Source organism: Erinaceus europaeus, chromosome 2, assembly GCF_950295315.1.
Source record: "Erinaceus europaeus chromosome 2, mEriEur2.1, whole genome shotgun sequence".
Taxonomy (NCBI): domain Eukaryota; kingdom Metazoa; phylum Chordata; class Mammalia; order Eulipotyphla; family Erinaceidae; genus Erinaceus; species Erinaceus europaeus.
Window position 1 is genome coordinate 204,371,171 of NC_080163.1, and position 25,505 is coordinate 204,396,675.

The 25,505-nt window shown below is 54.3% G+C and overlaps 1 protein-coding gene across 1 annotated transcript; it reads left to right on the forward strand.

Annotated features, from left to right (window-relative positions):
* Positions 1–12,516: 12,516 nt before the first annotated feature.
* Positions 12,517–24,677, forward strand: BANK1 (B cell scaffold protein with ankyrin repeats 1; the record flags this gene model as incomplete). Its single annotated transcript, XM_060172427.1, has 2 exons — positions 12,517–12,640; positions 24,254–24,677. Coding segments are annotated over exons 1-2 (479 nt in total), but the record flags the coding sequence as incomplete, so codon positions are not given.
* Positions 24,678–25,505: the final 828 nt, after the last annotated feature.

The following is a 25,505-nucleotide window of genomic DNA, read 5'->3' on the forward strand; positions in this document are numbered from 1 at the left end:
TGGCACTCTGCCAGGTGGATTTCAAACAAGCAGGATGAATCCTGATTGTTCACTCCATGCAAAGGAAGAAAAACAAACAGCTCTACGCAGATCAGAGGCAAAAGTGAAAACCTATAACTGCAGAACTTCTAGAGCTAAACCTCGGAGGAATCTTTGCCGCTGTCGTACGTGAGAAGGACTCCTAAGCAGGTTTCAGAAAGCAGGGAGCAAAGGAAAGAAAAAAAAAAAACAACTTACATTGGAATTTGTAAGAAGTAACCGTCTTACTCTGCAAAAGACCTCTTTAAGAAAACCTAAGACAGGGACAGGAAGCTGGGTGGTGGCGCACTGGGTTAAGTGCACACAGTACTAAGCACAAGGACCCCGTACAAGGATCCGGGTTCAAACCCCCAGTTCTCCACCTGCAGAGGGCAAGCTTCACAAGTTGGTGAAGCAGGTCTACAGGTGTCTCTTTGTCTCTCCTCCTCTCTATCTCCCCCTCCTCTCTCAATTTCTCTCTGTTGTAGCCAATAAAATGGAGAAATGGCTCACCAGAAGCAGTGGATTCCTAGGGCTGGCACCCAATCCCAGTGATAACCCTGGAGGGGAAAAAAAATAGCCACAAATTAGGAGGAAACACTCGCAAAATTTGTACTGGGAAAGTAATTTTATACAGAATATATAATATAGGCTTAATTATAGGAAGACAAACACCTTATTAAAACTCTGGCAAAAATGTGCCCACAGACGTGTAATCAGAGCAGAAAAGACAGTGGGTGGGATGGCACCTGCTGGCCAGGGACGTCAGTCTTTTGGCAAATGCCATCCACAGCCACCGACAGTGCCACACAAGCATGGCTGCCAGAAGGCTGGCGGTGGCCAGGATCAGCCTGCAGGGGGCAGCCAACACTCTCTCAGGTGCTGCCAAGGAATACAAGCTGGTACAACCACTTCAGAAAACAGCCCGGCTTGGTCATACATGTATAGGTTTTTTTGAAGATCGTTTTTAACATTATTTAATTTGATGGGACAGAGAGAAATTGAGAGAAGGGGGATAGAGAAGAAGAGAGAGACAGAGAGACACCTACAGACCTGCTTCACCTGCAGGGGGGAAGCCAGGGGCTTGAACCTGGGTCCTTAGGCATGGTGACATGTGCACTTAAGTCGGCGCACTGCCACCCAGCCCCCCCCCCCACCTGACATGGTCTTTGCAAGTTAGAAAGACGCCCACTGGACATCCCAGAAGGAAACGTGTCTCTGCAGCATCTGCAGCTCTAGTGCTGGTGACGATGTCCTGTGGAACAGCCCAAACTTAGAGTCCCGATGTCCACAGACAGAGGTTGACATGAACAGAAAGGAAGGATGTGTAGATGGTGCAGAACCTCTGCGAGAGGAGGACCAGAAAGAGAGCTTGCCAGGGAGTGTGTGTACCTTGGGGTATGTAGCTCAAATCCTGGCACCCCTTAGTCCATCTCTCTCTCTCTCTCTCTTTCTCCACTAGGGTTATCACTAGCGCTCAGTGCCGGCATTATGAACGCACCACTCCTGGTGGCCATTTTTTCCTTTTTATTTTTTTCTTTCTATTTTTTTTTTTTTATTAGATAGGACAGAGAGAAATTGAGTCAGAATGAGGAGATAGAGACAAGGGGAAAGATAGAAGCCTGCAGCCCTGCTTCACCACTTACAAATTGTTCCCCTACTTATAAATTACACGCGGGGAGTGAAGGCTTGAACCTGGGTCCTTTACAAGTGGTGAAGCGGGGTACTAAGAGGTAGAGATAGAGGGAGAGAGAGATAGAGAGAGAGAGATCTCCAGTCTCTCTGAGCCAGGGAGCTCTCTGTTGGACTGAGAATCTGCAGACTTGCAACCTACTTCAGTGCCAGCCAGGCTGAGTTACGTTCTGTACATTTCATTTAGGGATATGAGCTTGCACTTTTATTTCCCCAAGGCCAAAACAAATGGGTTCTGTGTAGCTTTTCATCCAAACAGGAGAATGTTCCTGAGGAAAACATGGGCTGGGTCTGTTATTAAGGCATCATTTCAGAGTAATAATGGAGGCTGGCACCTCCGGGAAGTGTGAGAGCTGGAGGGAGACATCGGGGGCTGGCGGGGGACCTTCTTGTGCCAGAGCCCCAGGGCTGAGACACCCAGCTCTCTCCAGCCTCTTCTTCTTGGATGCTGGGCAGAGGCCTGGGCACTGGCAAGGTGGCATTCCCCAGGGCTGCATCTAGACCCCCTGCCCTCCCCTGCTGGACGAAGGGGGCACCTGGCTCATTCCCCTGTCCCTCCCTCCATCTCTGCACCTCCAAGTCTGCACACGGGGCAGCTGTCTGGAAAGGTGAGGAGACTCCCTCAGCTGGGCCGGGTGGTGGCACCCTCAGTAGAGTTCACACGTCACCATGTGCAAGGACCAGGGTTGGAGCCCCGGCTCCCCACCTGCAGCAGGAAAGCTTCATGAGTGGTGGAGCAGGGCTGAAGGCTCGGAGGCTTCTGCACCCAGAGTTTGGAGCCCCTTCCCACAGGGGAGAGGGAGGGTGGGTCTCTGACGAGGACTCACAGGAGGAGCAGGTGGGGGGAGGCTGATAGGCCTGAGCCCTGGGGTCCTGCAGACACCAAGTAGAGGGGAAAGCTTCAGGCAGACAGATGTCCTCAGACCCTTTGCAGACACCTGCCAGCACCAGCCTGTCCTGGTTGGGACCACCCCCTCCTCGAAAGGGAGATGGGCCCCTGCCTCCTGTGCAGGTCCAGCTCCCCCTGAGTTGCCAAGGGGACCCACGGGTTCTGGAGAAGCAGGGTGCTGAGCTGACAGATGCTCACACACACACACACACACACACACACACACACACTCACACACTCACACACACACTGACACACACACACTGACACACACTCACACACACTCACACACACTCACACACACTCACACACACACACACTGACACACACTCACACACACACTGACACACACTCACACACACACTCACACACACTCACACATACACTCACACACACTCACACACACACTCACACACACACTCACACACACTCACACACACACTCTCACACACACTCACACACACACTGACACTCACACACACTGACACACACTCACACACTCACACATACACTCACACATACACTCACACACACACACACACTCACACACACTCACACACACACTCACACACTCACACACACTCACACTCACACACACTCACACACACACTCTCACACACACACTGACACACACACTGACACACACTCACACACACTGACACACACACTCATACACACACACTGACACACACACACACTCACACACACACTCACACACACACACTCACACACACTCACACACACACACACTCACACACACACACTGACACACACTCACACACACACTCACACACACACACACACACACACACACACACACACACACACACACACACACGTGCACAGGTCTGTGCCTAGCCCCAGCGACAACCCTGGTGACAAAGGAAAACAAGGGGAGCCAGGCAGTGGCGCAGCGGGTTAAGCACACATGGTGTGAAGCGCAGGGACCGGTGTAAGGATCCCGGTTCGAGCCCCCGGCTCCCTACCTGCAGGGAAGTCACTTCACAGGCAGTGAAGCAGGTCTGCAGGTGTCTGTCTTTCTCTCCCCCTCTCTGTCTTCCCCTCCTCTCTCCATTTCTCTCTGTCCTATCCAACAACAATGACAATCAAAATGACAATAATAATAACAACAAGGGCAACAAAAATGGGAAGGGGTGGCCTCCGGGAGCAGTGGGTTCATGGTAGAGGCACCAAGCCCCAGAGATAACCCTGGAGTCAAAAACAAAACAAAACACGGAGGCTTCAGGTAAAATCAATAGAATTTCTACGAAGGTTAAGAAATCCGGGATCAGAAAATATCTACTCAGAAAGATGCTCAAAGTCACCCACCGTTGGCTCTGATTGGAGTGCGGCCACCCACACGTCCTGTGGTGCTGGGGTTTTGAATGACACTGAGGACGCGCTTACGTGACCACGGCTGTGTTTTCAACGACTGGAGGTCCAGCAGACGTCACCTGCCCTCGAGTCCTTCCTGGAGAGCCAGATTGTGGGGGTGGTGTCCGGGAACGGCGGAGCTGGGCAGGTGCCGGCCGTGGCGGTGACTCTGGTGGCGTTAAGAAGACGGGTGCAGACTGGGCACCGGGCCTCAGCTCCCCACAGCCATGACAGGGAGACTGACCAGCCGGTCCAGCTCAGGGCGGCCGGGATGAGGGTCCCCGTTGGTGTCAGGCCTGGATGTCTGTACTCTGAGAAAGTCTCTGTTACTTTATGTGTGTGCTGTGTTTTTTACACTTTAAGTATTTTCTTGGGTCTTTTATTATTCATAACACAAAAATAGCAGAGTGATTCAGCAGCTCCTACCGTGGGTAGAAAAACCTGGAAGGCAAAGCCTGGGAAAGGGTGATATGTGACGGAATTTGAACGTCGTTGTCAACTGCTGGCATGAGGACTTTTAAACTCTAGTATGTTGAAGGCTGGGGGGGTGTGGACCCACCTGCCAACACCCATGTCCAGAGCCCTGCCCCACTAGGGAAAGACAGAGACAGGCTGGGGGTGTGGATCCACCTGCCAACACCCATGTCCAGCGGAGAAGCCATGACAGAAGCCACAACTCCCACCTTCTGCTCCCCATGAAGAATTTGGGTCCAGACTCCCAGAGGGATAAAGAACAGGGAAGCTTCCAGTGGAGGGGATGGGACAGGGAACTCTGGTGGTGGGATTGTGCCCCTGTTATCTTACAATCTTGTGGATCATGATTGAATCACTAATAAAATAAATTTTTAAAAAATCTAGCATGTTGAAAAGATCCCCATGTTCACAGCTGTATTAGTCACAATATCCAAAGACTGGAAGCAGCCTAGACGCCCATCCACAGATGACTGGCTAAAGAAGTTATGGCATATACACTCCATGGAATACTACTCTGCAATCAAAAAGATGATTATTGTGTCCTTTGGGACAAAAATGGATGGAACTGGAGGTGATGATGCTTAGAGGAGTAAGAGATGGAAGACAGTTACCAGATGGTTTCACCCCTGTGTGGATTCTAGAGATCTGAGTCACATCGCTTGAACAGAACAAAATGACAATAACAAAAGCAGAGACAAACGAGCCGTCTCTAAGGCTCTGTGAGAACACTGGTGATTATTGCTTAGAGGGTGGGGACCTGGAATTTCAGCTGTAGTTCGAAGAAGACTGTAATCTTGCAATTTCATAATCCATCATTAATAACCAATTTAAAAATCAGTTTGGAAAAGCAAGTGACTGTAGGATCGGGGGCCAGGAGGTGGCACTCCTGGTTGAGTGCACACACTGCAGTGCACAAGGACTGGGGTTCAAGCCCCTGGTCTCCATCTGCAGGGGGGAATCGTCACCAGAGGTGAAGCAGAGCTGCAGGTGTGTCTCTCTCTCTTTTTTTAAGATTTTTTTGTATATTTATTTACTTTTCCCTTTTGTTGCCCTTGTTTTTTTATTGTTGTTGTAGTTATTGTTATTGATGTCGTCGTTGTTAGATAGGACAGAGAGAAATGGAGAGAGGAGGGGAAGACAGAGAGGGGGAGAGAAAGACAGACACCTGCAGACCTGCTTCACCACCTGGGAAGTGATTCCCCTGCAGGTGGGGAGCTGGGGGCACGAACCGGGATCCTTATGCCCGTCCCTGCACTTTGTGCCATGTGCACTTAACCCACTGTGCTACCGCCCGACTCCCTCTCTCTCTCCTTCTTTCCCTTCCCTCTTAATTTCTCTCTGGTTCTATCCAATAATAAATAAAGCAAAAAAAATTAAAGATAACAGTAGGTTCTAGAGCTTAAGAAACATCCCGACAAGCGTATTTGCAGATATCAAAAGATGGCAGCCTGTAGCTCTGTGATGGTGAGATGTTTCTCGTCAGGAAATGCTATGTTAGGGCTCAGAGCAAATCAGCCCACCGCGGTCTCCATCCTTCCGTTCTGCGAGAACGGTGCTGGGTGCTTATGACAAAAGATTATGAAACTTCCCTTCCCAAGCAAGTTGGAAATTGATTGTGATTGCTTTATCTGAGGCCCGCAAAATGGACTCCCGTGATGACGTCAAGGGAAGAAAGCCCCACGACTGACACAGACAGCAGGCAGGTTTTCCTCTGCAAATCTCGTAAAGCGAGACAGCAGCAGCAGGAGTAAAAAAGAGTCTTTCTTTTCCTTCCGCTGTCACCCATAAGAACAGGATGGAGGAAAGTGAAGTGGTGAGGATGGCCCAGGGAGAGACAGCGGGAGTCTTGATCTCTCCACGTCAGTTTCTCCTGGGGGACTACGACCGACCGCTGTCCTAGATTTCTGTCTTGTCAACGGTCACCTTTTCCTCGCCTTCTGTTTCTCTGCCTTACATTTTCCCTCGAGTCCCTTTTTTTTTTTCCCCTCCTCCAGGGTTATTGCTGGGCTAGGTGCCTGCACCATGAATCCACCGCTCCTGGAGGCCATTTTTCCCCCCTTTGGTTGCCCTTGTTGTAGCTTCGTTGTGGCTATTATTATTGCCCTTGTTGACGCAATTCGTTGTTGGATAGGACAGAGAGAAATGGAGAGAGGAGGGGAAGACAGAGAGGGGGAGAGAAAGATAGACACCTGCAGACCTGCTTCACCGCCTGTGAAGCGACTCCCCTGCAGGTGGGGAGCCGGGGGCTCGAACCGGGATCCTTACGCCAGTCCCTGCGCTTTGCGCCACGTGCGCTTAACCTGCTGCACCACCGCCCGACTCCCGAGTCTCTTTTTTTTATGAGTTCAAGGTAAAAGAGAGTCCAGGAGACGGTTCAGCTGATAGGGGGCAGACCTCACCATGTGTGCGGACCCAGCCCCGTGGAAGGCTGCAGGGCAGCTCCTCAGGTGTGTGTGTGAGTGTGTGTGTGTGTGTGTGTGTGTGTGTGTGTATGTGTGAGTGTGTGTGTGTGAGTGTGTGTGTGTGAGTGTGTGTGTGAGTGTGTGTGTGTGAGTGTGTGTGTGTGAGTGTGTGTGTGAGTGTATGTGTGTGTGTGTGTGAGTGTGAGTGTGTGTGTGAGTGTGTGTGTATGTGTGTGAGTGTGTGTGTGAGTGTGTGTGTATGTGTGTGTGTGAGTGTGTGTGTCTGTGTGTGTATGTGTGTGTGAGTGTGTGTCTGTGTGTGAGTGTGTGTGAGTGAGTATGTGTGTGTGAGTGTGTGTGAGTATGTGTGTGTGTGAGTGTGTGTGAGTGTGTGTGTATGTGTGTGTGTGAGTGTGAGTGTGTGTGTGAGTGTGAGTGTGTGTGTGAGTGTGTGTGTGGTGGGGGGAGGGCCGTACTGGAGCATCTCTCCCTCTCTCTCTCTCTTTTTTAGTTATTATCTTTATTTATTGGATAGAGACAGCCAGAAATAGAGAGAGAGAGGGAGAGAGACAGAGAGACACCTGCAGCCCTGCTTCACCACTAGTGAAGCTTTCCCCCTCCAGGTGGGGACCAGGGGCTTGAACCCAGGTCCTTGTGCACTGTGGCGTGTGTGCTCAGCCAGGTGCGCCACCACCTTGCACCCCCCATTTTGCCATTATCCCTGGGGCTTGGTGCCTGCACTATGAATCTACTGCTACTGGTAGCCTTTTTTTTCGTTGTTGTTGTTATTGCTGTTATTGTTGTTGTTGTTGTTGCTGCCGCTGTTGTTGGCTAGGACAGAGAGACATGGAGAGAGGAGGGGAAGACAGAGGCGGGGAGAGAAAGACAGACACCTGCAGACCTGCTTCACCGCCTGTGAAGCCACCCCCCTGCAGGTGGGGAGCCGGGGGCTCGAACCGGGATTCTTGAGCTTGGCACTAGGTGGAGCCTAATCCGGTGTGGTACTGCTCAGCCCCCCACTTTCTAAGATGTGGCTGGAGGATTGTTGTAAGCAAGCTCAGTCGCTCACCTTCCAGGACCTGTGCCCCACCCCATCATCCACAGACCTGGGGCCCCAGAGACTGGTCACCCACAGGAGGGATGCACATACCCCAGGCTGGGAGGGGGAGGTCCTAGGGGTACACAGATGACAAACAAGTGACACGGTGTTTTAGGGACCCCAACGTGGCCATGCACGGACGTCCCTCCTCGGGTTCGTCACCGTTCCGATGAAAAAGAAATTTTCACAGGACACCACAAATTCAAGGGTGCAGTTTCTGGGTCCTTGATTTAGTTCTGCGAAGTGTAGATTTTAAGAAAAGGGAAGGGAAGGGACTTTGGGAGAAAGGAGGTCCCAAGAGCCTATGGACCCAGAACATAGAGCGAGAGAAGCAGGGGGACCAAAGACCCACTCTCACCCTCCTTTTCCCCAGTTATACCCCTTCTAACATCGCCCCAGCGCTCACTCTTCCTTGGCCCAATGGAGTAAATCCTCCCTCTTCCCATAGTGCAAAAACTAGCCCTCCACCAATTAAAACTCCACTTCCCTGAGCGCTCACTCAACAACAGGGCTGGGTGGTGGTTCACCCAGTTAAGTGAACATTGTACAAAGAGCAAGAACCCCTGCATAAGGATCTGGGTTCGAGCCCCCATCTCCCCACCTGCGGGGGTAGGGGGGAGGGAATGCTTTACAGGCGGTGAAGCAGGTCTGCAGCTGTCTCTCTGTCTCTCTCCCTCTCTATCTCCCCTCCTTTCTCAATTTCTCTCTATCCTATCCAATAAAATGGGAAAAAAATGGCCGCTAGGAGCAGTGGGTTCCTAGTCCTGCCACTGAGCCCCCAGTGATAACCCTGGGGGGAAAAATGAACAGAAACAAGTGGCACACACCCCAGAGGGCACGGGGGGGGGGGGGCAAGGCCAGTTCACGTGTCCGGGAGGAGTGGCTGAGTGGGCAGGGCCTGGGGGGACCGCTGCTCTCCGCCCCTGCCTGGCAGGCTGCAGGTTATTGCCTCATCGATCAGCTACAGTGGAGCCCGGCTCATGAATTATTCACAGCCTAATTCTCAGAGACCTCCGGGATCACATATCCAGACAGAAAACTCCCTGTCCTTTATTTGAAGTTGTTTTTCAATAGGAAACACCGCTGGGAGGTGCATCTGATGCTTTGAGGGGAGGTGGGGGCGGGGAAGCTGAGGTGCTGGATTCTTCTGAAAACTGGTCTGGAGGGGGTGGGGGCCTGGCGGCTGAGGAAGTTCAGCCAAGCAGCAAAGCAGGGCTTGCAACACAGCCTGGGCGCTCAGCCAGATGCCCCTGAGGTGTGGGGGGCTGGCCCTTGGCCCCTCGGAAAGTCCCGACAGCCCCTTGCTCATGACAGCTGCGGGAGGGGGAGATCATGGCAACCTCTTCCCCACGGCCCAGCGGTCCACACTGAGCCCTCTCCCTGGCCTCCGGCATCACAGCCCCTGCAGACGCCCTGTGGTGCTCACACACTCGCCCCCACCCCTTTCCCGAGCTCCAGGCCACTCAGCTACTTCCTGGCCACAAATGCCCATCTGTCTCAGTAAGGCCTGTGCCCCTCCACCCCGTTTTGACCTGCCACCCAGAGACTGCCTCTGCCCATGCCTTCTCTTCCCTTCAGGGTCCAGGGGTGCAGCTCTTCCCGCTGGGCTCAGAGAGCAGGGCCTGTGATTCCCAGGGCTTCTTCACAGGCTCAGGTCTGAGAGCATCCCAGAGGGCCTGGGACGCAAGGCCCGCACACATCCTCTCTGGGGGAGGCAGGGACCCCATGCCCTGGACCTCCCCCACCTCCAGGGGAGCCTGTGTCTAGGGCGTGCACCCCTCCCATGGCTGTCTGCTCTGGGGGTGAGCATGCTGGGTGGCTGAGTGCTTCCTGGTGTGAGCAGGGGAGCGTGGGCCGCTGGTCTCTCCGTGGGTTCCGAGCTGCTCTGAGGAGGCTTCACGTAGAGGGCAGGACGGTGAGTCAGATCTGGGGTTAGATCCTCACTTTGTCACCTACACCTCTGCGGCCCAAGTTCCTCATTGCTATTGACAGTAAATATAGTAGTCTGCACATGTGTAACGTCTCTCAGTTTCCCACATAACACCCTAGACCCCTACCTAGTCCTTCTCCACCATCATGTTCTAGGACCTGAACACTCTCCCACTACCCCAGAGTCCTTTACTTTGGTGCAATATACTAACTCCAAATTCTGTTCTGTGTTTCTCTTTCTGTTCTTATTTTTCTTATTTTATTTTAATTATTAAAAGGAAACACTGACAAAAACATAGGATAGGAGGGGTACAACTACTCACAATTCCCACCACCAGAACTCCGTATCCCATCCCCTCCCCTGATAGCTTTCCTATTCTTCATCCCTCTGGGAGTATGGACCCAGAGTCATTGTGGGATGCAGAAGGTGGAAGGTCTGGCTTCTGTCATTGCTTCCCCGCTGAACATGGGTGTTGACAGGTGGATCCATACTCCCAGCCTGTCTCTCTCTTTCCCTAGTGGGGCAGGGCTCTGGGGAAGCAGGGCTCCAGGACACATTGGTGGGGTCTTCAGTCCAGGGAAGCCTGGCCGGCATCCTGCTGGCATCTGGCACCTGGTGGCTGAAAAGAGAGTTCACGTACAGAGCCAAACACACTGCCTTTAGATTCATGATTAATCAACAATTTGTTTGGCTCCTGCTCTTTAATGCAAACCCAGTTCGACTTTGGGTTTCCTGTGTGCTGGTGAGTACGTTCTTTCCCCTCGTGTGGGAGATCTTCCCCTGTGCGTTCCTGGAAGCAGCAGGATGAACGGAACAGCTAGCTGCTCCCCAGCCGTTGCAGTCAAATAACCTCATCTTCCACAGCTGAATAAACTCTCTGTGAATGTGTTTTCCCCAAAGTCCACCTGCAGACGAGAGAGTTGGGCTCAGGTGTGCGGACTGACGCCCCTTTGCTGGGAGGTCAGTGCCGAGCGCGAGGTGGAGACTGGTCCCAGTGCTTCCAGGACTCCTTGGGTCAGCCAGAAGAAGGTCGCCCTTCACTCCTGTGACAGAGAGGCTGACCCTCCACACAGCGTCCCTGCACAGGGCTGTGAGGGGCACGTCTTTCATGGGGCAAGCTGGCGTGGCCTTGGAGCTCAGCCGCTTGCTGGAGGACCACATGGCCGGTCCTCGTGCCTCTTCCTTCCTGTCCCAGTCTTGGAGAGAGCACATCTTCAGGGACATGTGTGCTGTGCGCCGGCAGAGGCTCCTGCCATGGGGCCTGCCCCCCCCCCCCCCGGTGGTTTGCTTTCTGACACACTGGATTCCTGGAAGGACTGCCCAGGTGTGGGTCTGCACCTGCACCCCAGGCCCCTGTCTGCCCCCGTCTCACCAGGGGTGTCCCAGCAGTCAGCTGTCTGCAGGGCACAGGTGTGCCATCTGGCAAGGTTTTATACCTTAGGTCGGAGCTCACACCCTGTCCACTCACAAGCTCTAGTGCACCTGTAAGTTTTCACACCAAGATGGGGACAGGGAGGCTGCTGGAGAGGGGTGCAGGGAGATGTGGTTTGCAGTGGAGAGCTGGGGGCGTGTGGGGTACAGTGGCCTTGGCCCTTAGACATCTGAGATGGGAGGGATGCCAGAAGCCCTGCACAGAGTACCCCCTTGGCCCCTCAGCAGCTGGGTGCCCTGGTTTTGTGATGCCCTGATCCATGGCTCCCTTCCAAGTTGGGCGCAGGGTTGCACGGGCTGCTTCAGAGACATGTCTGGTCCTGAGCCCTGAGCTCTGAGCCCCTGAGGTCCAGAACACAGTGCCAGAGACCTGAGGCTAAGCCCCTGAGCCCTGAGCTGTGAGCCGTGAGCCGTGAGCCGAGAGCCCTGAACTCCTGAGCCCCTGAGCCCCCTGAAACCCTGAGCCCTGAGCCCCTGAGCTCCTGAGCCCCTGAGTCCTGAGCACCTGAGCCCCAGAAACCATGAGCCCTGAGCCCCTGAGCCCCCTGAAACCCTGAGCCCTGAGCCCCTGAGCCCCTGAGCCTCTGAGTCCTGAGCCCTGAGCCCCTGAGCCCTGAGCCCTGAGCTCCTGAGCCCCTGAGCCCTGAGCCCTGAGCCCCTGAGCCCAGAGTCCAGAGTCCAGAGTCCAGAGTCCAGAGTCCTGAGTCCTGAGTCCTGAGTCCTGAGCCCCTGAGCCCCTGAGCCCCTGAGCCCCTGAGCCCCTGAGCCCGAGCCCTGAGCCCTGAGCCCTGAGTCCCTGAGTCCCTGAGTCCTGAGCCCTGAGCCCTGAGCCCCTGAGCCCCTGAGCCCCTGAGCCCTGAGCCCTGAGCCCTGAGCCTCTGAGCCCCTGAGCCCCTGAGCCCCTGAGCCCCTGAGCCCCTGAGCCTGAGCCCTGAGCCCCTGAGCCCCTGAGCCCCTGAGCCCTGAGCCCTGAGCCCTGAGTCCCTGAGCCCTGAGCCCCTGAGCCCCTGAGCCCCTGAGCCCCTGAGCCCCTGAGCCCAGAGCCCTGAGTCCTGCCCCCTGCCCCCTGCCCCCTGCCCCCTGCACCCTGCCCCCTGCCCCCTGCACCCTGCACCCTGCACCCTGCACGCTGGGGCTGCCTGCTGGGAGGGGCTGTGCTCTGCTGCTTTCACTTCCTCAACCTTCCTTCTGAGGGCGGCCAGGCCTCCCAGCCCCTGCCTTCCTGAGGTCAGGCAGGCACCCGGCAAGGTGCAGACACTTGCCCTGCTGCTCAGGGATGCTACCAGCTGTGCCTGGCTGGGGGAAGCCCCCCTGCAGCCCCAGGATCCCAGGTGAGCTGGGGATGGGGATGGGGAGGCTGCTGGAGAAGGGTGCAGGGGAGATGGTGGTCTGCAGTGGCTTGAGCTGGGGGGCCCTGGAGTGCAGTGGCCCCAGGTCCACAGACATCAGCAATGGGATGGGGTGCCAGGAGCCCTTCCCAGGGTATCTCCCAGCTTCTGGGTGCCCTGGTCCTTGGATGCCCTGCTCCCCAGCTCCCCTCCAAGTTGAGTGCAGGGTTGCACAGGCTGGCTCACACCCTGCCTGGTCCCCATGCTCTGCTGAGGCTCCAGACCTGCACCCTGGGACCTGAGCCTCCCCCACTCCTGTGTGCTCAGAGGTGGGGGCTCAGGGTACAGGCCTGGGGCGTAGGACCCCTGAAGTCCCTGGCACACTGGAGGAGGAGTATTGGCTCTAGAATAAGGCTCTGGGGAGGAGGGGGCATTGAGCAGGGTCTCACACCCCATAACAGGAGAACAGCCCAGCAGCCTCCTCAGCCTCAGGGACACAGCTCACATGGCTCCTGGGGCATTTCTGCAGTGTTAAAGGAATCTCTCTGCTGACACAGACAGAAAGAAACTGAGAGGGAAAGGGGAGATAGAGAGGGAAAGAGACAGAGAGACACCTGTAACCCTGCTTCACTGCTTATGAAGCTTCCTCCCTGCAGGTGGGGGTTGGGGGATTAAACCTTGGTCTTTAGCATTTTTTATAGTTTATTTATTCAGTGGGAGAAAGAGAGAGATCAGAGCCCTGCTCAGTTCTGGATGGTGGTGGTGCTGGGGATTGAACCTGGGACCTCAGACCCACAGACCTCAACACCCACAGACCTCCAGGAGTCCATGGGGCTGTCAGCCTTCCAGACCTGGCACTAAGGAATAAACAGAAGGTCCAGCATAAACAGAAGGTCTATTTTTTGTCTGTTTATTTATTTAAACTTTATTTATTCATTTTTCTCCTTTTGTTGCCCTTGTTTATTGTCATTGTTGTTATTGTTGTTGTTATTGATGTCGTTGTTATTGGATAGGACAGAGAGAAATGGAGAGAGGAAGGGAAGACAGAGAGGGGAGAGAAAGACAGACACCTGCAGACCTGCTTCACCGCCTGTGAAGCGACTCCCCTGCAGGTGGGGAGCCGGGGGCTCGAACCGGGATCCTTATGCCGGTCCTTGTACTGCGTGCCATGTACGCTTAACCTGCTGCGCCACCGCCTGGCTCCTTTTTGCCTGTTTTTTAAGTTAATTTTTATTAGTGGTTTAATATTGATTTACAAAATTATGAGATAACAGGGTTAGATAACTCCATACCATTCCCACCACCAGAGTTCTGTGTCCCCATCCCTTCCATTGGAAACTGCAGTGGTTCTCCCAAGGTCACAGATAAACTTTGTAATTATCTATCTATAGCTATAGCTGTGTCTATCTATATATTTTTGCCCGTTTTCTCCTGTGGCTGTGCCTTATCTTCCTTCCTAAGTCACACCTACACCTGTTATTACTTCTGAGTGTCACTTATTTTGTCCTCTTCTTGCTCAGATAAGAGAAATACTGCCTGGCTTCCTCTGGAGTTTTCCAGATTCAAGTCCCTTTCAGAGATGGGATAAAAGCAAGGTTCTTGGTGACAAATGTTTTGGGTCCTGGCGAATTGGAGTTCAGAGCCTCTGGTCATCTTCCCCTGACATTTCTCCTCCTCTGGGAGTCTGGACCCAAATTCTTTATGGGGAGCAGAAGGTGGGAGTTCTGGCTTCTGTCATTGCTTCTCCGCTGGACATGGGTGTTGGCAGGTGGACCCACCCCCCCAGCCTGTGTCTGTCGGTCCCTAGTGGGGCAGGGCTCTGGGGAGGGGAGGCTCCAGGACACATGGTTGAGGGTGTCTGCCCAGGGAGGTCAGGATGGAATCATGGCAGCATCTGCAACTTGGTGACTGAAAGGAGGTAAGATATAACACAGCACAGTGTTTAATAAGCAGGAACCAAAAAGTAGGAATAGAACAGATGAAAGTAGGAACCCTTGTGTGGAAGGAAGCTAGGAAGTCTACTTTAGGTATATTCCGAGAGGCCCGTGAATCTAGTAATTTTTGACTGAGCCTGACAGCTAATAACAGGGCTACAAAGCCAGATTAGGGCAGAGAGCAGCTCCCGAGCTTAAGAAGTCACTTTTCATCATTCCAAATAGTCTTCTCTGTGTTCCGTGTCCTCGACAATAACTCTTGCCACGGGGTGGGGGACTTCCCCCTTTGTCAGAAAGCCCTGCTGGAAAGTGCAGGGGGCATTTTGACCTGAACCCGCCCCCCTTGGTGTTCGCTTGGGGTCCCAAGCCCTCTGAGCACTGAACCATCACCTGTGCCAGAAACATTCTGATACACCTTCAGGGGGACGGCTGGGTCCATGGGAAGGGTGGCCCCTTGGCGGCTCACGGGATGCAGGTGCCCTGCCCACCCGGGTGTGAGGGAGAGAAAGTGACACCACTGGGAAAGGAGTCAGAGGAGGGACCAGGTGGCGGGGCACCTATTTAAGTGCTCACAATCACAGTACTCAGGGACCCTAGTTCAAGTCCCTGGTTCTGATCTGCGGCGGGGGGGGGGGGGGTGCTTCATAAGTGTTGAAGCAGGTCTACAGGTGTCTCTCTGTCTCTTTCCCTCCCTGTCTCCCTCTCTCAATTTCTTTGTGTCTCTATCTAATACTAAATAAGATTAAAATCTTCTTTAAAAAGAAAGAAAGAAAGAAAAGAAGTCCGAGTGTTTCTTTAAGTAGTTGTGGTGGTGGTTGTTTTCAGTTTTGTTTTTATTGCCACCAGTGTTGTTGCAGGACCCCAGGACCTGCAGTAGAAAATCCACTGCTCCTAGTGGCTATTTCCTCTTTTTATTTTCTTTCTATTTTATGGTTAGGACAGAGAGACATTGAGAGGGTATGGAGTGAGGGACCGTGCCCCTTTTCACGAGGGACAGGAGCTGAGGGCCCTGAGCTCAGCCTGTGTCCCTGGGGGCCCTGAATCCATGCACCCCTGGACGCCAGCTTTCTGCTCTGCTGGCCAGGACTTAGGGACACACTGTGGGGAGCCTGCCCAAGGCCTGGACACAGCATCCCAGCATGCTCTGGGGCAGCTCTTGGGAGGCGGGCAGAGTGTTCCTGTGTGCAGCTGTCCCTGGTGAGGGGAAGAACATTCCAGAAAGCCTCGCTGTCCAGTAGTGGGAGAGTGGGGAGAGAAGGTGATGGGGCAGAGAGGGAGAGGCTGGGCAGCAGGGAGTGGCCCTGCAGCGACGTGGGGCACAAGCTGGTCCCATCTGTCTCCCCCCCACACACACTCCAGTGACTAATTCCAGCCACATGGCATCTTGAGCGGGGACACTGGTGGACCTGCTACAGGAAACAGGCGGGGAAGCAGAGGCGGCCTCTGAGGGCAAGGTCATGCAGCGCGTGGGTGGCGTGGGGTTCGGGAAGTACATTCAGAATTATTGTTATATATTTAGAAAGACTTTCAGCCAAAAATACTTTTTTCCTGTCAGACTGTCGTTCAGACTAGACGGAGGGATAAAAACCTTCTCAGACAAGCAACAGTTGAAGGAATCAACTATCACCAAGCCTGCCCTGAAAAAAGTTCTAAAAGGTCTCCTATAAACAGTCAGAATACCACCATAAACATGTCATATTTTAGAATGCTCTAAAAGGTCAGAATAATGGCATTAAAATATCCTAAATCAATAATTTCAATAAAGTTCAATGACCTCAATTCACCCATTAAAAGGGCACAGAGTAGGGAGATGAATCAGAGTAGGGAGATGAATCAGTAGGGAGATGAGAGAGAAAACACAACCCAGCCGTATGTTGTCTGCAGGAATCCCACCTAACTCAACAAGGCAAACGCAGACTCAACCTGAAAGGGTGGAAAACTACCATTCAGCCAATGGCCCACAAAAAAGGCGGGCACAGCTATGCTCATGACACATGCTAGACCTTAAAATAAATAAGGTGGGGATGGACATTACTTAGTGCTTAGAGGATCAGTCAAGAGGACTTAACCATTATTTGCGTCTGTGCACCCAAGGAGAAGCCGTCTAACTACATGGAACATCTGAAAGAGCGACAGTGATATCTTAACAGCAACACGGTCATAGGAGAGGACTTCAGCATTCCATTACCTCAACTTGACAGATCCTGTAGACAGAAAATTAACAGAGAAACAAGGGAATTAGAACTCTTAGACATTTTCAGAGTCATTCACCCCCAAGAAACTAGAATATGTGTATATTCCCCCAGAGTACTGCTCAGCTCTGGCTGGCTGAAACCTTAGAACCTCAGGTAGGAAAGTCTGCTCGCAGAACCATTATGCTACCACCCCCTACCACGCCTTTAGAGAATTCTAAATGGAAGACTGTTGGGGGACCAAGAGATAGCCCAACGACTGGGACACATGCCTCATCATACTTGACACCCGGGGCTTGAGCCCTGGCACCAGTGCAAGTGAGCCCAGCGGCACTTGGGAGAGCGTCAGGGATGGCAGAGCTGAACAGTGGGGACCTCCGTCCTCTCACTCTCTTTGTCTCAGTTTATCTGAGATGAAAAGAAGGGAAAACTCAGCCAGGAGTATTCACTGCAAAAAAAAAAAAAAAAGAATATTCAGGAGGGTGGGTGCTTCTGCGGTGGGTGTCTGAACAGCTTGTGAGCATCTTCCTGGGGTCAGTGGTTTTGCAGATATTTTGACATTTGGCCCCGTCAAGCTGACACTAGGCCAGTAGTGATGCAGATTATTTAAGAGCCCTCAGATCATTTGGAGATTGAATTTCTTTCATCAGGATACCCAGAGGGGGCTGGACAGGGCGACTGAGTGCATAGGTTACCTTGCCGAAGGACCCCGACTCCAGCCCCTGCCCCCCACCTGCAGCAGGGAGGCGTCTTGAGTGGTGGAGCAGGGCTGCCGGTGTCTCTCTCCCTCTGTCTCCCTTCCCCCTCTCAATTTCTCTGCCTAAACAAACAAATTAAATTAAAAAAAAATTAAAGGTCATCAAACAACAAAAAAGCAGGGGTGAAGCTCAGTGGTGAAGTTCATGGCTCACATGTGTGAGGCCCTGACTTTGATCCCTGATGCCCCAGAGACAGACCCAAAAGTCACAGAAAGAAACTGGCCAACCTCATTGCTTATGAAAATAAAATTTAAGGGGGTCAGAAGGCATTGCTCACATATCACAACACACAAGGACCCGGGTTCAAGCCCCGGCTCCCCACCTGCAGGGGAGTCGCTTCACAGGCGGTGAAGCAGGTCTGCGGGTGTCTGTCTTTCTCTCCCCTCTCTGTCTTCCCCTCCTCTCTCCATGTCTCTCTGTCCTGTCCAACAACGACGACATCAACAACAATAATAACTACAACAACAATAAAAAACAAGGGCAACAAAAAGGGAAAAAAATCTGAAAAAAAATGTCACTGGGGTGATCTCTGGCGTTTGGGACCTGTGTGATGAAGCCACTGCTTCTGCCATCCATTTTCCTTTTATTTATTTTTCCTTTTACTTAAAAAAATATATCTTAATATTGCATTTAATTTTTAAGATCTTTTTGTTTATTATTGGCTGGAGATAAATTGAGAAGGGAGAGGGACAGAGAGACCACCTGCAAATCTGTTTCACTGCCTGTGGAGCTTCTCCCTGCTGGTGGGGAGCAGGAGGTTCGAACCTGGGGCCTTGTGCACCGGAATGTGTGCTTAACCAGGCGTGGCACTGCCTGGCCCCTAAAAATTGTTTTGGTAGGGACTGAAAGACATTAAGAGGAAAGGAGGAGAGACGCCTGCAGTCTGCTTTACTACTTGAGAAGCTGCCCCGCCGACGCCGCTGCCGCCGCCGCCGCAGGTGGGGAGCCATGGCTGCATCCGGCTGGCCGTGTGCCAGGTGCAGTGTGAGCCCTGCTGCTCGGCTGTGCTCCTCACTCCGCCCCCTCGCTGCCCTCCCCTCATCACAGGAAGTTAGCTCTGCCCTGAGGACGTGTCTCCAGAGGCTGGGTGGGTCCTCGGTGTGTTATTTCTCTTTTTTCTCTTCCTTCTCACACCCCTCCACCCCGGTCCTGACCCGGCTGCCCGTGTCCTCATTGGACGGTGTCTGCCCTTCCAGAATGTTCCCTCAGAGTGTCTGTGTGCCTGGCCCTGGGCCCCGGGGGCCTCTTTCTCTGCTGAGCCACTCCCTCCAGACCTTCCTACCTGTCCCCTAGCTTAGGAGAGGCCTTTCTTCAGCCACCTCTTTTTAAAATATTTATTTATCTGATAGCATAAAGCAAAATTGAGAGAGGATGGGGAGTGTGAGAGAGACAGACACCTGCAGCCCTGCCTCACCACTTGGGAAGCTTCCCTCCTACAGGTGGGGAGTGGGGGCTTGAACCCGGGTCCTTGAGCATGGTTGCAGATGCACCTAACAGGGATGCATGCTGGCCCAGCCCCCAGGGTCGCCTCTTTCCAGCTGAAGCATCCCCACGCACGGTCCCTGTGACTTCACAGAGGGGCAGCCCGTGACGGCCTGGGAGAGAAGCACAGCCGCTCTGAGTGCTCCTGTGCTCTGAGTTCCAGATGAATTAGCAGAGTGCCTTCAGGGCGTGAGTGGCCTTCAGAAGTGCCCAGAAAGCACTGCCTTCCCAGAAGGCCTTGGGGGAGGGCCCCTGGGGGCGGCAGCGTCCCCTGCTGTGGGGCAGTGACACCCACCCACCCCCCCGTGAGTGACTGTGGCAGACAGTGACCGTGCCCCTCTCCGTTGGGGACAGGAGTTGAGGGCCCTGAGCTCAGCCCTGTGTCCCTGGAATGGTGTGTCCACATGCTCTTGGACACTGGCTTTCTGATCTGCCTGCCTGGGCTTCTGGACATGCCGTGTGGAGCCTGCCCGAGGTCTGGGGTCCCCACACCCCGCACTTTATATGGCATCCCAGCATGCTCTGGGGCAGCTCGAGGGGCTGGGCACAGTGTTCTTGTGCACGGCTGCCCCTGATGAGGAGAAGAACATTCCAGAAAGCTTTGCTGTCCATCAGTGGGAGGGCGGGGAGAGAGGTCGGTGGGGCAGCGGGGAGTAGCCCTGCAGGGGACGTGTGGCACAGGCCTTGGGGGGTACTAGGAGGTCTGCCAAGTCCAGGTCCCTTTCCTGCCAGTAGGGCCCTCAGGCGACAGGTGTGGCTTCCTCGTCCCTCTGTCGCTCACAGTCTGTGGTCACAGTGACCATCCGGTGGCTTCATGGGGAGATAGGGCAGGGGTGCGGCTGGCTGCAGAAAGCTGCCTCTGGGGGTTTGCCCACCCGACGCCGGCCTGTGGTTCTGGTGGAATCTGCCAAATTTGAGGCCTGGTCAGTAGAGTGATAAAGAGGGTTGAGGAGGGCCAGGCAGGGGTGTGCCTGTTTAATATTGCACCTGTTCCCATGCACAAGGACCCGGGTTCAAGCCCCCAGTCCCCACCTGCAGGGGGAAGCTTCATGAACAGTGGAGAGGACTGCAGGTGTCTCTCTGTCTCTCTCCCTCTCTATCTCCCCCTTCCCTCTCGATTTCTCTCTGTCCTGTCAAAATAAATAAATAAAAGGCTGTGAAACGGTAGAGGGGAGAGGAGAGGTCCCTGAGGGGCTGACGACTTCACCCAGACCTGCTGGTGGGGCACTGACAGCTCCTCAGAATGAGCTGGTCCTTCACCTCTCAGCATCTGCTATGACTCAGCTTTGCTCACAGCTGCGAAGGCCTTGAAGTTACAGCTGTTCCTCAAGGGCTAATTAGGTGAGATTTTCAAATACAAACTTGTTTCCAGAAGCCCAGAAGAAAAATCCCAGCTTTGCACAGACATGTCTGTACACTGCGTTTCTTTTTTTTTCTTAATTTTTATAAGTGGTTTAATATTGATTTTCAAAGTTGTAAGATCACAGGGGTACAATTCCATACAGTTCCCACCCCCAGAGCTCCATGTTCCCTCCCCTCGATTGGAAGCTTCCCCATTCTTTATCCCCCTGGGAGCATGGACCCAAATTCTTTATGGGGAGCAGAAGATGGGAGTCTGGCTGCTGTCATTGCTTCTCTGCTGGACATGGGTGTTGGCAGGTGGATCCACACCCCCAGCCTGTGTCTGTCTGTCCCTAGTGGGGCAGGGCTCTGGGGAGGGGAGGCTCCAGGGCACATGGGTGAGGGCGTCTGCCCAGGGAAGTCAGGGTGGTGTCATGGTGGCATCTGTAACTTGGTGTTTGAAAGGAGTAAGATATATAGCAGGAAAAATTGTTTAATAAACAGAAGCCAAAAAGTGGAAATAGAGAAGCTGAAACTAGGGACCTTTGAGTGGAAGGAGGCTAGGAAGTCTAGTTTAGTCTATATCCCTAAGAGCTGATGTCTTAAATAATCTTTGCTGGAGACCAACAGGTAACATGCAGGTGGGCTAAAAGTCTTGTCTGGGAAGATGGTGTCAGAGTTGAGACTAGGACAAGAAAGCTGGATCAGGGCAGAGAGTAGTTCCCAAACCTGAAGAGGAAATATCAATAGAATTAACTGTTAACCCCATGCACCTGGCCCATTTAGCACAGGAGCCTGTGTGACTCTGTCAGCGTTAAGGATCCCGGTTTAAGCCCCCGGCTCCCCATCTGCAGGGGAGTCGCTTCACAGGCGGTGAAGCAGGTCTGCAGGTGTCTGTCTTTCTCTCCCCCTCTCTGTCTTCCCCTCCTCTCTCCATTTCTCTCTGTCCTTTCTAACAAACACGACAGCAATAACAACAACAATAATAACAATAATGATAAACAACAAGGGCAACAAAAGAGGAAAAAAAATGGCCTCCAGGAGCAGTGGATTCGAATGCAGGCACTGAGCCCCAGCAAAAAGAAACTCTCTCTCTCGCTCCCTCCCCCCTCCTCTCTCCCCTTCTCTCTGTCTCTCTTTCCCTCTCCCCTTCTCTCTGTCTCTCTTTCCCTCTCCCCTTCTCTCTGTCTCTCTGTCCCTCTCCCCCTCTCCTCTCTCCCCTTCTCTCTGTCTCTCTTTCCCTCTCCCCCACTCCTCTCTCCCCTTCTCTCTGTCTCTCTGTCCCTCTCCCCTTCTCTCTGTCTCTCTGTCCCTCTCCCCCTCTCCTCTCTCCCCTTCTCTCTGTCTCTCTTTCCCTCTCCCCCACTCCTCTCTCCCCTTCTCTCTGTCTCTCTGTCCCTCTCCCCCTCTCCTCTCTCCCCTTCTCTCTGTCTCTCTTTCTCTCTCCCCTTCTCTCTGTCTCTCTTTCTCTCTCCCCCTCTCCTCTCTCCCCTTCTCTCTGTCTCTCTGTCCCTCTCCCCCTCTCCTCTCTCCCCTTCTCTCTGTCTCTCTGTCCCTCTCCCCCACTCCTCTCTCCCCTTCTCTCTGTCTCTCTTTCTCTCTCCCCTTCTCTCTGTCTCTCTTTCCCTCTCCCCCACTCCTCTCTCCCCTTCTCTCTGTCTCTCTGTCCCTCTCCCCTTCTCTCTGTCTCTCTTTCCCTCTCCCCCTCTCCTCTCTCCCCTTCTCTCTGTCTCTCTGTCCCTCTCCCCCACTCCTCTCTCCCCTTCTCTCTGTCTCTCTGTCCCTCTCCCCCACTCCTCTCTCCCCTTCTCTCTGTCTCTCTGTCCCTCTCCCCTTCTCTCTGTCTCTCTTTCCCTCTCCCCCTCTCCTCTCTCCCCTTCTCTCTGTCTCTCTGTCCCTCTCCCCCACTCCTCTCTCCCCTTCTCTCTGTCTCTCTGTCCCTCTCCCCCACTCCTCTCTCCCCCTCTCTCTGTCTCTCTCCTCTCTCCCCTTCTCTCTGTCTCTCTTTCCCTCTCCCCCACTCCTCTCTCCCCCTCTCTCTGTCTCTCTCCTCTCTCCCCTTCTCTCTGTCTCTCTTTCCCTCTCCCCCACTCCTCTCTCCCCTTCTCTCTGTCTCTCTTTCTCTCTCCCCTTCTCTCTGTCTCTCTTTCTCTCTCCCCCTCTCCTCTCTCCCCTTCTCTCTGTCTCTCTGTCCCTCTCCCCCTCTCCTCTCTCCCCTTCTCTCTGTCTCTCTCCTCTCTCCCCTTCTCTCTGTCTCTCTGTCCCTCTCCCCCTCTCCTCTCTCCCCTTCTCTCTGTCTCTCTCCTCTCTCCCCTTCTCTCTGTCTCTCTCCTCTCTCCCCTTCTCTCTGTCTCTCTGTCTCTCTCCCCTTCTCTCTGTCTCTCTGTCCCTCTCCCCTTCTCTCTGTCTCTCTGTCCCTCTCCCCTTCTCTCTGTCTCTCTGTCTCTCTGTCCCTCTCCCCCTCTCCTCTCTCCCCTTCTCTCTGTCTCTGTCTCTCTCCCCTTCTCTCTGTCTGTCTGTCTGTCCCTCTCCCCCCTCGCTGTTGGTGCCAAGCCGTCTAATAACAGCCAGTAGCAGGTTGTCTTCCTCTTCATTTTTCTCTGAGCAGCAGAGATGGCTGCTCTCACGAGGTTGTTCCGTGAAGCCTGGAAGGATTTGTTTGAAGGTTTTGCATTTGTACAAAAATAACCTTTGTGGGTGCCTGTCCCCACAGCTGAGAAGCCACAGTCAGAGCGAAAGGAAGCCCATCAGCCTGGCGCCCACTAGAGCCTGGCCAGCTCTGGGGGACATTGGAGTGCAGGGGGTAGAAGAAGGGGGTAGCAGGGTCGGGCGGTGGCACAGCGGGTTAAGCGCAATGGCGCAAAATGCAAGGACCTGGTTCGAGCCCCCGGCTCCCCAGTGGGGGGGGGGGGTTTGCCTCACAAGCGGTAAAGCAGGTCTGCAGGTGTCTGTCTTTCCTTCTCTCCCCCGTCTTCCCCTCCTCTCTAGATTTCCCTCTGTCCTATCCAACAACGACAGCAATATAGCAACTATAACAATAATAACAACAACAAGGGCAACAAAAATGGGGGACAAAATGGCCTCCAGGAGCAGTGGATTCATGGTACAGGCACTGAGCCCCAACAATAACCCTGGAGGCAAAAAAAGACAGAGGTGGCCCTCAGGAAGTAAGCAGGATGGCAAGCTGAGGCCCCTCAGCCGCGGGTCAGCAAACCCTGCAGCAGTCAGCCTGCAGTGAGGACAGTCCTTCACAAGGGTGGCCCCGCCCCAGGCGCACAGGGACCCCGCCCCTGCTCCCCCAGGTACCCCAACACTTCCAGCTGCTACCCAGCCCCCGGAAAGCCCTCGGGCGGGGGACGAGGTCCTGAGTGTCACTGCTGCAACCAGTTGTTCCCACCCGGGCTTTGGAAGGGGTGACACCAACACCCCGGGCCTGACACCCTGCCTAAACCGTCATGGGCCTGGGAGGACGCTGTGGCTGAGGGGGACAGGACAGGGTCTGCCCACCACCTCCTGGGCTCTGTGCGGCAGGCCGGGCCGCAGGCTTCAGACACCCCACTACTCTGACGGGGCTTTCCAGGCACGAGAGCCTCCTGTTTCGGGCTTCCAGGGCACCCAAGGGTGCTCTCTTCTCAGCCTTTTGTGCTTCTCCTCCTCTTCCTCCTCCTCCTCCTTCTCCTGTTTTTCTCTCTCTGTGTCTCTCCCTCTCTATCCCCCTCCCTTTCTGCTTCTCCACCTTTCTCTCTCTCCTCTTTGTGTCTCCCTCTCCCCTTACCCCTCCCTCTCTCCTCTCTCCTCTCCCCCTTTCCTCCCCACCTCTCTGTCCTGTCACAGGAGGCAGGTGAAGCTGAAAGAAGGAGCAGGGCCATGCAGGTCCCCAACGGCCCCCTCTACTCTCTCCCCCTGCAGAGACCCCTCGGGTGGCGGTGCTGTTCGAGTCGGAGGCGGAGGACTGGGCGCAGTACCTACAGACACTGCTGCAGCGGGAGTGGGGGCCCTGGGCCTCGTGGCTGTACCCCCTGGCCAGCTGGGCGCCCCGGGACCTGGCGGGGCTGGGCGACTGCCCCTGCAGGCTGCTGGTGCTGTCGGGGGGGCTGCTGCGGGGCCTGGACCCCCCCAAGGGCCGCTTCCTGCGGGCGCTGCTGCGGCCCCCGGGGACCCCGGTGACCCTGCTGTGCGGGGTGCCCAGCACCGCCCCCCTCTTCCATGCCCTGCAGCTGCCCCCCACCTGCTGGGAGCTGTCCACCGCCCAGGAGCCCCAGGAGTACCTGGCTGTGCTGAGGGAGGCCCTGAGAACGGGTAAGAGACGCGACAGCCCCCGTGGGGACGCGAGGTGAGGGAGGACCGCACTCTCAGGACGCTGGGGACATGCAGGGGTTGTCACACCCCAGGGACGCTGGGGACAAGGGGGGGGATGGCGGTCACGCCCTGAGCGCCGCTGGCGTGGTCCCCACAGCAGGGTCACTGTCCCAGGGTCTGCAGAGATGAGGACTCAGAGTTTGCTTCCATGACACCCTGTTGGTCCCCTGGGTTCCCTCTGGGAGGCTGGGCGTCCCATATCCGTCCTTCTGCGATGGGTCTGTGTTGTTCATCTCGGTCCCTCAAGCTCCATCCGCATCCAAAGCTCAGGTTGTCGGCTTTGCTCAGAACTGAGTAGTCTTTCTCTGTGTGGCTGGGGACAGCGGCTCGGTGGCCAAGCACTTGCGTTATTCCAAGCCGGCAGCCTGGGGGAGCACAGCCGTGCTGGCGTGGGACGGGGGACGGGGGACAGGGTGGGGGCATGTGTACACACGTGCCCATGAGTGCTTTATTGGCGAGAAGACTGGTTTTGGGGTGTCGGTTAGTTCTTTGGCTGCTGATTTTTTTTATAATTAAAGAGTCTTGAGATGGGCGCCGGGTGGTGGCACGCCTAGTTAAGCACACCTGGTTAGGCACATGATATAGTGCACAAGTACTGGGGTTCTAGTCCCCGGTTTCCACCTACAGGGGGAAAGCTTTGCCGAGTGGTGAAGCAGGGCTGCAGGTGTCTCTCTGTCTCTCTTCCTCTCTCTCTCTCTCACCCCCTTCCTCTCAATTTCTATCTCTCTATCCGATAAATAAATAAAGATGATAAAAAATTTTAAAGACACTCAAGATGTTTCATACATATATATCATCAGTG